The sequence below is a fragment of the Elephas maximus genome, chromosome 1 (genome assembly GCF_024166365.1).
Source record: "Elephas maximus indicus isolate mEleMax1 chromosome 1, mEleMax1 primary haplotype, whole genome shotgun sequence".
NCBI lineage: Eukaryota > Metazoa > Chordata > Mammalia > Proboscidea > Elephantidae > Elephas > Elephas maximus.
Genome location: NC_064819.1, coordinates 13,996,633 through 14,011,741, shown reverse-complemented (window position 1 = coordinate 14,011,741; position 15,109 = coordinate 13,996,633). Strand labels below are relative to the sequence as shown.

General features: G+C 41.3%; 1 protein-coding gene across 1 annotated transcript; it reads left to right on the top strand.

Annotated features, from left to right (window-relative positions):
• The first annotated feature begins 539 nt into the window (after window positions 1-539).
• LOC126072729 (60S ribosomal protein L37a-like) lies at window positions 540-794 on the top strand. The gene has a single exon (XM_049878302.1). It carries the CDS (start codon window positions 540-542, stop codon window positions 792-794), a length of 255 nt encoding a protein of 84 aa, XP_049734259.1.
• The last annotated feature ends 14,315 nt before the right edge of the window (window positions 795-15,109 follow it).

Below are 15,109 nucleotides of genomic sequence, written 5' to 3'. Positions count from 1 at the left end.
AAGTCCTCAACAAGATGGATTGACACAGTGGCTGCAACAATGGGCTTAAGCATAGCAATGTTTGTGAGGATATAACAGGACCAGGCAGTGTTCCCTCCTGTTGCGCGTGAAGTTAGTATGGGCCAGAACTGATGCAATGGCACCTAACAACAACAAACACTGCAGAAGGAAGATGGGTGAATCAAGAAACAATGCTAAAGAACTATCAACACTGAAGTGCAGAGAGGAAAAAAAAAAAGGTCATAAAGAAATAAACAGTCTTGGTGACCTGTGGGACAATATCAAGTTATCTAACACATGTGTAATTGGAGTTCCAGAAGGAGAGGGGAGGGGGTAAAAAATATTTGAAAAAATCATGGCCAAAATTGTTCTAAGTTGATGAAAAATATAAACCCAAAGATCCTAAGAATGAAATAAACCCCAAACAGCATAAACACAAAGAACACACACATTATACTCAAACTGCTAAAAACCAATTATAAAAAGAAATATTAAAAACAGCCAGAGAACTCTCTGGGCTTGAAGCTATTTGTGGCAACATGGCTACATGCACCAAGAAGGTCAGTATCATTGGTATATGTGGGACCTGTTATGGCACCTCCTTCAGGAAAATGATGAAAAAAATTGGAGTCAGCCAACATGTCAAGCATATTCGCTCCTGTGGAAAAACCAAAATGGAGAGACAAGCCGTGGAAATTTGGCATTGTGGTTCCTGCATGAAAACAATAGTCAGCGGTGCTTGGACCTACAATACCACCTCTACAGTCACAGAAAGTCTACCATCAGAAGACTGAAAGAATTGAAAGACCAGTAGAAGCTCCACCATTTGAAACATCTCTAGCCTATAATAAAAAAAAAAAAAATGGGTTAATTTATGTAACAACAATGATAAACAAAAAAGACCTAAGAAAAAAAGCCACATTATATACCACGTTTTTATGCAAATAATGCCCACTTTGTTTCTTGCCACCTGTGTCCTCCCCCCAAGAGGTATTCTCGTAAATGTACTATGCTAATATTTTTTACATGTTGCTGTAAAAAAAAAAAAAAAATCAACATATTAGCTGGGACATGCTCCCTCCAAAGTTTCTAGGAGATCCTACCTCTCACCTTTCCCAGCTCCTGATAGTCCCAGGAGTTTCTTGGCTTTTAGATGCATCTTCACATGGCTGCCTTTTCTCTATCTCTTGTTTCTCCTCTTTTTTTTTTTAATTGTGCTTTAAGTGAAAGTTTACAAATCATATCAGTCTCTCATACAAAAATTTATATACACCTAGCTATGTAGTCCTAGTTGCTTCCCCCAATGAGACAGCACACTCCTCCTCTCCACCCCGTATTCCCTATGCCCATTCAGCCACCTCCTGTTCCCCTCTGCCTTCTCATCTCCCCTCCATACAGGAGCCGCCTACAGTCTCACGTGTCCACTTGAGCCAAGAAACTCACTCCTCACCAGTATCATTTTCTGCCTCATAGCCCGGTCCAATCCCTGTCTGAAGAGTTGGGTTTGGGAATGGTGCCAGTCTTGGGCTAACAGAAGGTCTGGACCATGACCTCTGGGGTCCTTCTAGTCTCAGTCAGACCATTAAGTCTGGTCTTTTTACGGGAATTTGAGGTCTGCATCCCACTGTTCTCCTGCTTCATCAAGGATTCTTTGTTGTGTTCCCCATCAGGGCCATCACGGGGGGTAGCTGGGCACCATGTACTTCTTCTGGTCTTGGGCTGATGTAGTGTCTGATTTATGTGGCCCTTTCTGTCTCTTGGGCTCAAAATTACCTTGTGTCTTTGGTGTTCTTCATTCTCCTTTGCTCCAGGTGGGTTGAGACCAATTAATGCATCTTAGATGGCCACTTGCTAGTGCTTAAGACCCCAGACGCCACTCACCAAAGTGTCCTCCCTTCTTTTATTATGCCACCACTTAGATTGGATTGGAAACCTGATGGCACAGTGGTTAAAAGCTCAGCAGCTAACCAAAAGATTGGCAGTTTGAATCCACCAGCCACTCCTTGGAAACCCTATGGGGCAGCTCTACTCTGTCCTATAGGGTCACTATGAGTCAGAATCAACTTAACAGCAATGGGTTTTTTGGCTTTTTTAGATTGAATTAGAACTCACCCTACTCCAATATGACCTCATGTTGAACAGATAACATCTTTAAAAAATCATATTTCCACCAATGTCCATCAAATGGGGAAATGACAGTCTTTTAAAAAATGGTGCTGGCAAACTGGATGAAAAAGGACCCATACCTCACATCATATACAAAAACTAACTCAAAATGGATCAAAGACCTAAATATAAAGCCCAAAACCAGGAAGTTCATAGAAGAAAAAATAGGATCAATGCTAAAAAAAAAAATTGCAACCAACAACACACAAGCCCCAGAGGATAAGCTAGATAACTGGATCTTCTAAAAATTATACACTTAGGCTCATCAAAAGACTTCACCAAAAGAGTTAAAAGAGAACCTACAGACTGGGAAAAAAAATTGGCTATTACGAATCAGGCAAAGGCCTAACCTCTAAAATCTACAAGAAAATCCAACACCTCTACAATAAAAAGAGAGATAATCCGATTAAAAAATGGGCAAAGGAAATGAACAGACACTTCACCAAAGAAGACATTCGAGCAGCCAACAGAAAATGCTCATGATCTCTAGCCATCAGAGAAATCCAAATCAAAACCACAATGAGATACTATCTCACCCCGGCATTACAGGCAGGAATCAATAAAACAGGAAATAACAAATGTTGGAGAGGCTGTGGAGAGATTGGAACTCTTAGGTACTGCTGGTAGGAATGCGAAATGGTATAACCATTTTTGGAAAACGATATGGCACTTCCTTAGAAAGCTAGAAACAGAAATACCATATGATCCAGCAATCCTGCTCCTAGGAATATATCCTAGAGAAATTAGAGCTGTCAAAGGGATAGATATATGCGTACCCATGTTCACTGCAGCACTGTTCACGATAACAAAAAGGTGGAAGCAACCTAGATGCCCATCAACAGGTGAATGGATAAATAAACTGTGGTACATACACACAGTGGAGTATTATGCAGCAATAAAGAACAACGATGAATCTGTGAAGCATCTCCTAACATGGATGATTATGCTGAGTGCAATAAGCCAGTCACAAAAGGACAAATACTGTATGAGACCACTACTGTAAATACTCATGAAAAGGTTTACATACAAAGAGAAACAATCTTTGATGGTTCCAAGGGAGGGGAGAGGCGGGGATGGAAAAACACTTAATAGATAAGTGGTTAGCAACTTTGGTGAAGGGTAAGACAGTACACAATACTGCGGAAGCCAGCACAACCTACACAAGGCAGGGTCGTTGTAGTCCATGGACATATCCAAACTCCCTGAGGGACTGAATTGCTGGGGGGACCATGATCTCGGGGAATATCTAGCTCAATTGGCATAACATAGTTTATAAAGAACATGTTCTACATTCTATCTTGGTGAGTAGCGTCTGGGGTCTTAAAAGCCTGTAAGCGGCCATCTAGGATACTCCACTGGTCTCACCCCTTCAGGAGCAAGGAAGAATGAAGAACTAAAGATACAAGGGAAAGATAGTCCAAAGGGCTAATGGACCACATCTACCACAGCCTGCACCAGACTGAGTCCAGTACAATGAGAGGGCACCCGGCTACCTCCACTGGGTTCTCTGACACGGATCACAATAGAGGGTCCTGGACAGAGCTGGAAAAAAATGTGGAACAAAAGTCTAACTCAAAAAGAAAGACCAGACTTGCTGGCCTGACAGAGACTAGAGAAACACAGAGTATGGCCCCCAGACACCATTTCAGCTCAGTAATGAGGTCACTCCTGAGGTTCACCCTTCAGCCAAAGATTGAATGAACAGGCCCATGGAATAAAAGAAGACTAAAAGGGCGTACCAGCCCTGGGGCAGGGACTGGAAGGCAGGAGGGAACAGGAAAGCTGGCAATAAGGAACCCAGGGTTGAGAAGAGGGAGTGTTGACACGTCGTGGGGTTGTTAACCAATGTCATACAACAATGTGTATACTGACTGTTTGATGAGAAACTAGTTTGTTCTGTAAACCTTCATCTAAAGTACAATAAAAAAGAAAAGCACCTAAATGGGAGAAGTCCCTGGCCAAGATATGATTTCCCCATTTTGCAAATTTGAAAAAAAAAAAAAAATCATATTTCCAAACAAGGTCATCTAGTAAAAATTTTACATATCTTTTGGGGGGAGACAACTCAATCCCTAACAAGTGGCTTTTTCAAATACTACCAATTCTGTTAACTAAGGATAAAACATTCCAGCCTGAACAAGAATTCTCATTTCCTAGACTCTTGTTTTGAATGTTTGCCTGTTTGAATCTGAAAGACCAAAAATCTTTTCGATGTTCCCTCCTTTTTAAAAACAGAATCTCATTCTATACTTTCCAGATAGTTATATTATCATAATTTTCCAGGTGGGGAATCAGAGCACGAAGTGTTGTACTTAGCATCACAAAACGATTCAGGGGCAGAAAAGCATCTAAGATCCACAGCCCTGTCTTATTCTTCAATTATGTGCCCCACACTTTGCATTTTCAATATACTCCACACCACCGTCTCATTTACAGGACTAAAGAGTCAGTTAGTAGTCATAGGCTTTATTCCAACACATAAATATGTAAGTTCATGAAGGAGTGAAATGATCGCACATAAGCTATAAATTATTTCTTGTTCCTGTTTACAAATAATGTTTTAATTACTGTATACTTCTTAAAAACCAAACCCAACCCACTGCCATCAAGTCGATTCCAACTGAGAGCCACCCTATGGGACAGGGTAGAGCTGCCCCATAGGGTTTCCAAGGCTGTAAATCTTTACGGAAGCAGACTGCCACATTTTTTTCCTGCGTATACTTTTTGGCCATAGGAAAAATTACTCAGAAATAATTTTCCCTTCAGCCAAAATTCATAAGAAATATGTTTTAGTACAGTAGGGGTTGCACAGAGAGAGAAACCTCAATGTGACATTGCCGCTGTAGTTTAAGTGGAGAAAAAAAAAGATATGCTGCAAGAAAGAACTTTAAATTTTTATTATGGGAGAGAGTTTTAGGTGGGGGAAGTTCTCCAAACCTAAAATGTGGCTTCTCTCACTGCTATAAATACATCCATCATTCCTTTACCACCTCCATGCGACAATGACCTTGTAGGATAGGTGGAGTGGAGACAAAAGCTTATTTCTCAGAAGGGAAGAGTTGACTGCGTAGCACAGAAATACTGCCTCTTTACCGTTTTCTGGGAACTAGGAAGTATTCATTATGATAAGAATAATGAAAACAATAACTATTACCATTTATTTATTATATGCTAATTACACATATCTCATTTTGTTTTTCTAGCAACCATGTGCCTTAAATATTATTATTACTATCCTTCAGGACTGTGCCTCTGACAACTTGGCCAAGGTCCACGCTAGTAAATGAAAGAGCCAGGATTTGAATTCAGGCCTGCTGAATTGCTTGGATTCTTCTCACTATGATGCTTTGCGGACCGAGTGTGTTAGATTTGCCCTCTTAGGGCACGTCATGGTTCTTAGGGATCCAACCATGTTCAGGCCGGACTTTCAGCTTTGCAAGTTCAGAAAGCCAGTGTTAAGAGTTGGTTCATCTGGGAATGGAGTAAAGCTCTGGGCCACTGCATCCTCAGAGAGAGAGAACATCTAGCTGGATGCTAGGGGCAGTGTGACTACAGACGAAATCTAGAGTTCTGTGCAGGAGGGTGGGGTGGGGAATGAGGAGACAGAGGGAAGCTACAGAGATGAGAAGGTGGAGAACACAAAGAGCAGGAAAACAGCAGATGTCTACGCCAGAGACCATAGCAGCCTATTGGAAGTAACATAAAGGAGCGGTCAAGGTTCTCAAGGGGCAAAATGGCAACCAGAAGTTCCCAGGAAAGGCCGATTGGAGCCTTGGCTTTGCTCACTTCTGAGAAACCACCCTGTGCAAGTCTGGAGACCTGCTGTGACTTAAGGGCAAACTGTGGGCTGGGGAGGAACACAGGACAGACCCAGCTCTCTGAGGCAGATCGACTCAGCTAAGTAACCATTTTAGAGACTGTGTCTTAGGTCAGTTTGCCTGCCACACTCAACTTGCCCTTTGCTTAAGGTTTTGACTCACATCCTTGGAAGCAGCAGCCTATTGATTACATTACCCATTGATACTTAGTTGCAGCTGATGGACCAGGAATGGACATCCGACCAAAGGAGCCTATTCATTGTTTGTCCAGCAACCAATTACATTCTCTCAAGAATTTGACCTAGGAAACTCAGAGAATGAGTTCTGCAGGTGGTCTGTCACTGAGCAGCAAGGTCATGTAGAGGGTAGGCCAGAGAATCCATGAAGTACCATGGGCAGTACAAGTTACAGGGAGCGGAAAGTTAAAGCAGTAGCAAAGGAAGGTGTCGTGGATTGACGTGTGTCCCCCCAAAATGTACGTCAACTTGGCTAGGCCATGATTCCCAGTAGTGTGTGGTTGTCCCCCATTTCAGGATCTGATTATCCTCCGTTTTGTGATATGTTATAAATCCTAGCTGCTATGCCTGTGGTTATGGTCCCACTTGGGAGTAAGCTGTCTGTTATGATGAGGCAGGATTAGGTCATGTTAGTGAGGATTAGGTTATGTTTGTTATGTTTATGGGTCTCACTAGGGTGGGATGTATCTTGAGACACCACCCTACAAGAGATAAAAGCAGAGAGAATTGAACAGGGAGAGGGACCTCGTACCACCAAGAAAGAAGAGCAAGAGAGGAGCACATACTTTGGATCTGGGGTCCCTGCACTGAGAAGCTCCTAGACTCAGGAGAAGATTGATGACAAGGACCTTCCCCTAGAGCCAACAGAGAGAGAAAGCCTTCCCCTGGAGCTGGCACCCTGAATTTGGGCTTACAGCCTCCTAAACTGTGAGAGAATAAATCTCTGTTTGTTAAAGCCATCCATTTATGGCATTTCTGTTACAGCAGCGCTAGATAACTAAGGCAGAAGGCCAGAAAAATCAACAAGATGATGTGTTTTCAGAGAGATACAGATGACTCATTTTATGATTTTCAATAAGGCTAGGCCATTTCCTATAATTGGGACTCAGGGAGATTCCCTTAGTCCTGATAACAACATTCCTTGTTTGAGTTTCTTTGAGTCCATTTTTTTTCTTACTGAAACTTTTTGACCCAGACACTCATTTATGCATAAGAATGCCATTGTATTTACGAGCAATGAGATGATCCTTTCCAGTAAGAGTTCTTGTGGCTACTTCCTGGCCTCAACACAAGTGGAAAATGGAATTAGTTAACAGGATGTCTTTGTGAGCAGATCATCCGAGCCCAGGGCTTTCGATCATCTCATAAGAAGTTTGGTTTGGGCTGAGATAGTAGTTGGAAAATACAATTATTGAGCATCAACAAAGGGACCCTTGGATGTTATAGACAAATGATCGAATTTAATTCTCACAACCCTTTTTAATTATAGGAAGAATCTGAGGCTCCAAAAGATTAACTAACCTGTCCAAGGTCACAAAACTAGGAAGCAGCACAGCTGGGTTGAAAGTCTATGCACTTTCCTGCCCAGGCACCCTGTCTCTCACTTCCTATACCATACTAAAACACTATAGCTCCTGTCCCACGTGGGCAATGATGGATAACTACTCCCAAAGTTCCTTTTTTTGCTGTATGAGTTAGGGCTGTTATTTCTGACATCTTGGGCTCATTGAATAGAGCACTCGAATCACAAAGTAGGCTATGTTACAAAACCCCCCTTCCTTGTACATTAAATCTCAATAGATTCCATTTTACAGAGTGACTTTCCTGACCTTGTCTTCAAATCCCAGCTTAGCTCAGTGTTTTAAACAGTAGAAACACATAAATTAACCAGGATATTACTTGTCACACCTTAACACTGGCAATAATAAGTACTGATTCTGGACCTACATGCTTTGGTGCAATCACAAATCTCCATAACCTCGATCCACACCCAAATATCACTGATACCTGCAAGTACCAAAGAGGAGATGCTAATTTGAAAACTTCTATTGGCTGTAATTTTGTTTGAAGATGGTGAACCGAATCACAAATGAAGCTAAAAGTGTGTTTTAATACCCTTCATTAATACACAAAATTAATGGAAAGATGTGGGGAGGTTGAGTCAAGGCAGAAACCTCATATCAAGTTGCTCAATTATACGTATTCTATTTTGAAACATTTTCCTTATTTTGGGAAATCAATAACTCTTTTGAGGAAAAGAATAAAGAGCAGGTGTATTGTCTTAGTTGTCTTGTGCTGCTATAACAGAAATACCACAAGTAGGTGGCTTTAACAAAGAGAAATTTATTCTCTCACAATTCAGGAGGCTAGAAGTCAGAATCTAGGATGCCAGCTCCAGAGGAAGGCTTTCCTCTCTCTGTTGGCTCTGGGGGAGGTCCTTCTCATCAATCTTCCCTGATCGAGGAGCTTATCAGCATAGGGACCCTGGGTCCAAAAGACACGCTATTCTCCTGGCTCTTGTTTCTTGGTGATATAAGATCCCCTTGTTGTTTGCTTGTTTCTCTCTTTTATATCTCAAAAGAGATTGGTTTAAAACAACCTAATCTTGTAGATTGAGTCCTGCTTCATTAACATAGCTGCCTCTAATCCTGCCTCATTATCATCATAAGGGTGGAATTTACAATACAAAGGAAAACCACATCAGATGACAAAATGGTGGCCAACCACACAATACTGGGAATTGTGGCCTAGCAAAGTTGACACACATTTTTGGGGAACACAATTCAATCCATAACAAGTACTTATTAAAATTGTATTATAAGCCTTGTGCAAAATGACAAGGACAACATTTAGACTACGAGAACATCTGTGCTTTAATAAAACAAAACTAGTAATGAAAATAAAAATGACAGAAACTCCCATATTTTTAGAAGAAAGCATACTTGTAAATAATCCACAGGTTAAGGGAAAAAATTCAACACAAATGATAACTCTTAAAATTGCACAATGAAAACACTACATACTAAGACTTGAAAGATATGGTCAAACAAAACAAAAACCCACTGCCGTCTAGTTGATTCCAACACATAGCCACCCTAAACGACAGAGTAGAACTTCCCCATAGGGTTTCCAAGGAGCATCTGGGGGATTTGAACTGCCAACCCTTTGGTTAGCAGCCGTAGCTCTTAACCACTACACCACCAGGGTTTCCCAACAAAACAAGGACTATATAGCCTTTGACAGCCTATATTAGAAACAAGAAAGATAATAAATTAATGAGCAAAGCATTAGCTGTTGTCGTTACCTTCATTTAGCCAGCCCCTGACTCGTGGTGACCCTATGCACAACAAAATGAAACTCTGCCCGGTCCTGCACCATCCCCATGATGGATTATGGATTGGACCCTTGTGATTCATAGTGTTTTCACTAGCTGATTTGCGAAGTAAATCATCAGGCCTTTCTTGCTAGTCTGTCTTTGTTTTTGTCTGGACGCATCACTGAAACCTGTTCAGCATCACAGCAACGTGCAAGTTCTTGAGGTACATTGGCTGGGACTGGACCTCCAGTCTCCTGCATAGAAGGTGAGAACTTTAGCTGATGGATATCAACACACCTCACAGCAGGGATCTCGACCCGTGGTTACTGACAGCTACCCTCATCAGAGAGCTTGCCCAGGTGGCTGCAAGGAGACAGAAGAGCAAGCCGCAGCAAAAGCAGAACGTCCACAGGAAAGCCAGGCCCCCCGCCTGCCAGAGAAGGAGCCCGTGAGCATCCGACTCCTTCACTCTCAGGCTTCAACTCCAGAGAAACCCCCTCACATGTACACAAGGGGATGTGCTCAGGAATATTCGGGACAGCATTATAACAGCAAGAATACATACATTTTTGTTTTACAATAAAACATGTGGCAGTGAGATCTGAGTATATGTGAACCACACATACTAACGAGAAAAAAATCTCCAAAAAATTAAATAAAAAGTAAGTTGCAGAAGAATACTAGTAGTATGATATCATTTATATAAAGTTTAAAATCTGCAAAACAGTACTGCTATTCTGGGTGCTTAAAAAGTAGTGAAAGTAGAAAGACACGCACGGGAATGACAAACAGGAAATTCAGAATAATGGTGATTTTGGAAGTGGGAGAAGGGAGGGGAATGGGGTCAGGAGGAGCCTTCGTCTGTATTTCTAAGATCTCATTTTTTAATTTGAGGGATGGGTACAGTGGTGTTCTTTATATTATTTTAATGACTTTTCAGATATCTGAAATAAATTATTTTTAAAAGAAAAACTTAGGAGTTATGTTGTTTGTTGTATTACTTATTCTCTCTACTTTTATGGATTTTGAAGTATTTTCTCTGATTGATAAAAAGGACATATTTTAATATAAACTCCAAGTGCATATCTTCTCTTTGGCTGCCTGTATTTTAATACTCAAACAAATTGAATGGAAGATGGACCAAGGTACTGATATTATTTCAAAAGTAGTGAACCAAGCATCCTCTGCTGAGAATCAGAGCTTAAAATAAATTAGTTTTGGTATACTCTGGAATATTCATCGGATTTAATTATTGAGCTAAATGGCATTAGGGCCTGTGATCCTTGAAAGAACATATTTCAAAGGGCGCTGAAAACCACATAAATGCAATAAGGTTGCATAGCCCATTCAGCTGCATGCTACCTTAAAGCCCTGCACAGGAAGTAGTCTGTTAACATTCTAGAAACTAGTCCAGACGTTTGCATCAGACTTTGTACAATACCATTTAATGCCCATGGAGAAGAAACAGAGCATCTGCACCCCACAAGACATATTCCATAAAGATAAATGAATATTTAAGGATATATATCAGACACGTTGGTGGATGACTATCTGGGGGGAGTGGGGATGAAAGTGCAAATAAAATAAAATGAAATAAAACAGGAGAGGGACCTTATATGGACTGATAAAGATAATTTGCTTTCAACTTAGAAGCATATTAACCCAACTTGAGGTTAAAAAAATAAAAAGACCTCGTCCTTTGACCTTAAGGTACTTACTTTGTAATATAAAAGCAATAGCTTATAAAATGCTGAGAACTTCTGGATTTTTAACAGAAGAAACAATATGGTAATTTCTCACCACATGAGTTTGTTTACCCTAATGCATTAGTAATTTGGTTATAGGACAAATTTTTCCTCAAAAGGGGAAAAAGACAATCATAACGTCTTCAGTGGAAGGTAGTTCATGGAGTACATCATTTTTCATGCATCAGTCTCCTTTGAACTGATGCATTTGGCTGTAAGTGAAGAACATAGCCACATTGGTTGCAGAGAGAAGCCAGAGAGCAGAAAAAGAGCTCTGGTGAAGTCTATCACACGTCCGGCAGAAATAGGCAGGGGCCTTCTTTCATGTTAGAGTGAAAAAAATTTAAAGACAAATACCCAAGAGATGCCAGGCATAACATGTAAGGATACAGGCTGAGTCAACAGCTGATCTCAGTCATGTTTATCTTAAGAGCAGAATATACATACCCAAATTATTCACGGTTAATGTGATGTGACGCCAGTCCTCTTGTGGGAGAATGCTGGGGTTTCTGCATTAAAATGCAGTTTGTTTTAGATAAGAGGTTGTTGTTGTTAGCTGCCACTGAGTCAGGCCCCAACCATGCGTGCTCTGTGCCCAGTGGATGGAGATGCTGCAGTTTGAAACCACTAATAGGTCCATAGGAGGAAGATGTGGCAGTCTGTTTCTGTAGGGATTTACAGCTTTGGAAATCTTATAGGGTCACTATGAGTCAGAATTGACTTGACGGCAGGGGTTTTTTTTTTTTTTTTTTTGTATATAGATATATATAGAGAGAGAGTATATATAGGGTCAACTCGTAGCGGCCCTATAGGACAGAGTAGAACTGCCCTATAGAATTTCCAAGGAGCACCTGATGGATTCGAACTGCCGACCTTTTGGTTAGCAGCCGTAGATCTTAACCACTACGCCACCAGGGTTTCCACATACGTAGAGAGAGGGAGAGAGAGATTTATATCAAGGAAATGGCTCAAGCAGTTGTACAGGCTGGAAAGTCCCAAGTCCATGGGTCAGGTGTCAGGCCAGAGGTCTCTTCTGTCTCACGTAGCTGAAAGGGCTAATGAACGCAAGATCGGCAGGTAGGACAGTAAACTGCTGGTTCAAGTCCCAAGAATTGGAGGTCAGATGATGACAGGCCACATGCAAGATTCAGAGCAAAGCTAAAGCCAGTGAGCTTTGCCAGAAAGTCCATATATGTTGGATGCAGGCTATATCCCCAAGAAAACTCCCCTTCAACTGACCGGCTGCTCACAGCAGATCCCATGATGGAGGTGATTACACTATATCAGATCTCATCATGGGGGTGATCACATCATTACACAACTGCCAAACAACGTCATAACTGTGAAGTCACTGAGAATCATGGCCCAGCCAAGTTGACACACAATCTTGACCATCATAGTTGTGGACTGGACTGTTGTGATCCATAGGGTTTTCACGGTCTGATTTTCAGAACTAGATCACCAGGCCTTTCTTCCTAGTCCATCTTAGTCTGGAAGCTCCACTGAAACCTGTTCAGCATCATAGACACCTCCACTGACAGATGGGTGGTAGTTGCCCATGAGGTATATTGGCTAGTAATCAAACCCAGGTCTCCAAAATGGAAGGTGAGAATTTTCCCAGTGAACCACTGTTACCCCTCATCTGGAGGTGATCAATATTAACTAATTGCTGTATTTCTTTCAAGATTTATTTTCACCTCCTTGGGTCAAAGTAGAGGTGTCATTCTTTTTTTTTTAACTGGCATATTGAAATGTAATTCACATATCATAAAATTTACCCATTTAATGTGTATAATTCAGTGGTTTTTAGTATATTTGAAGAGTTGTGCAACCATGATCTCCACAATCTAAGTTTGGGACATTTTCATCACATCAAAAAAAGAAGCTTCGTGCCCATTAGCAGTCACTCCTCATCTCACTCCCCTGCACAAGCCCTGGACAACCACTAATCCACTTTCCAATTCTATACATTTCCCTATTCTGGGCATTGTATATCAATGGACTACTACAATGTGTGGTCTTTTGTGATCATCTTATTTCACTTGTTGTTGTTCTTAATATCGTCGGGTGGGTTCCAACTCATAGCGACCGTATGTACAACAGAACAAAACACTGCCTGGTCCTGCGGCATCGTCACAATCGTTGTTATGCTTAAGCCCATTGTTGCAGCCACTGTGTCACTCCATCTCATCGAGGATCTTCCTCTTTTTCGCTGACCCTGTACTTGACCAAGCACGATGTACTTCTTCAGGGACTGATCCCTCCTGATAACATGTCCAAAGTACTTGAGAAGAGGTCTCGCCATCCTTGCTTCTAAGGAGCATTCTGGCTGTACTTCTTCCAAGACAAGTTTGTTCATTCTTTGACAGTCCATGGTATATTCAATATCCTTCGTCAACACCATAATTCATAAAAGGTGTCAGTTGTTCACTTTTCCTTATTCATTGTCCAGCTTTTGCAGCGTATGAGGCAATTGAAAATACCGTGGCTTGGGTCAGGTGCACCTTAGCCCTCAAAGCGACATCTTTATTTTTAACACTAGAAAGAGGTCTTTTGCAGCAGATTTGCCCTATGTAACATGTCATTTGATTTCATGACTGCTGTTTCCATGGGCGTTGATTGTGGATCCAGGTAAAATGAAATCCTTGACAACTTGAACATTGTTTTCATCATGATGTTGCTTCTTGGTCCACTTCTGAGGGTCGTTGTTTTCTTTGTGCTGAGGTGCAATCCATACCAAAGGCTGTAGCCTTTGCTCTCCATCAGTAAACACTTCAAGTCCTCTTCACTCTCAGCAAGGAAGGTCGTGTCATCTGCATGATCCAATCCTGATGCCCTGTTCTTCTTCATATAGTCCAGCTTCTCGGATTATTTGCTCAGCATACAGATTGAATAAATATGGTGAAAGGATACAACCCTGACACACACCTTTCCTCATTTTAAACTGTGCAGTATCCCCTTGTTCTATTGGAATGACTTCCTCTTGGTCTATGTACAGGTTCCTCATGAACACAATGAAGCCTTCTGGAATTCCCATTCTTTACAACGTATCCATAATTTGTTATGACCCACACAGTTGAATGCCTCTGCATAGTCAATAAAACACAGTAAACATCTTTCTGGTATTTCTGTTGTCAGCCAAGATGCATCTGATACCAGAAATGACGTGTCTTGTTCTACGTCCTCTTCTGAATCTGGCTTGAATTTCTGGCAGTGCCCTGTCAATGTACTGCTGCAACCGCTTTTGAATGATCTTCAGCAAAATTTTACTTGTGTGTGATATTGTTGGATAATTTCCACGTTCTGTTGGATCACATTCCTTTGGAATGGGCACAAATATGGATCTCTTCCAGGTGGTTGGCCAGGAAGCTGTCGTCCAAATTTCCTGACATAGATGGGTGAGCATGTCCAGCACTTCATCTATTTGTTGAAACATCTTAATTGGCATTCTGTCAATTCTTGGAGCACAGTTTTTTGCAATTCCTTCAGTGCAGCATGGACTTCTTCCTTCAGTACCGTCGGTTCTTGATCGTATACTACTACCTCTGAAATAGAATGCAGGCAAATTACTTTTGGTGCAGTGACTCTGCATATTCCTTCCATCTTCTTTTGATGCTTCCTGTGTTGTTCAATATTTTCCCTGTAGGATCCTTCAACATTACAAGTAGAGGTTTGAATTTTTTCTTCAGTTCTTTCAGCTTGAGAAATTTCAGTATGTTCTTCCCTTTAGGTTTTCTGACTCCCGGTCTTTGCACATTTTATTATAATACTTTACTTTGTCTTCTTGAGCAGCTCTTTGAAATCTTACCTTCAGTTCTTTTACTTCATCATTTCTTTGGTTCTCTTTAGCTACTCTACATTCTAGAGCAAGCTTCAGGAGGCAGAGCCAACATGATGCTATAGACAGAAGCACCATGCTGTCCCTCCACAGCAAAGACCTGAAAAACTAAGCAAAACAGAGACAAACATCAATCCTGGAACCCTAACCATCAAATGAAGAGGTAAAGAACTCAACCAAGCACTGAATGGAATAAGAAACTGACAGAG

Coding starts and splice junctions, on each gene's coding strand:
- LOC126072729 (XM_049878302.1), top strand. CDS start 540: ATGGCTACATGCACCAAGAAGGTCAGTATCATTGGTATATGTGGGACC.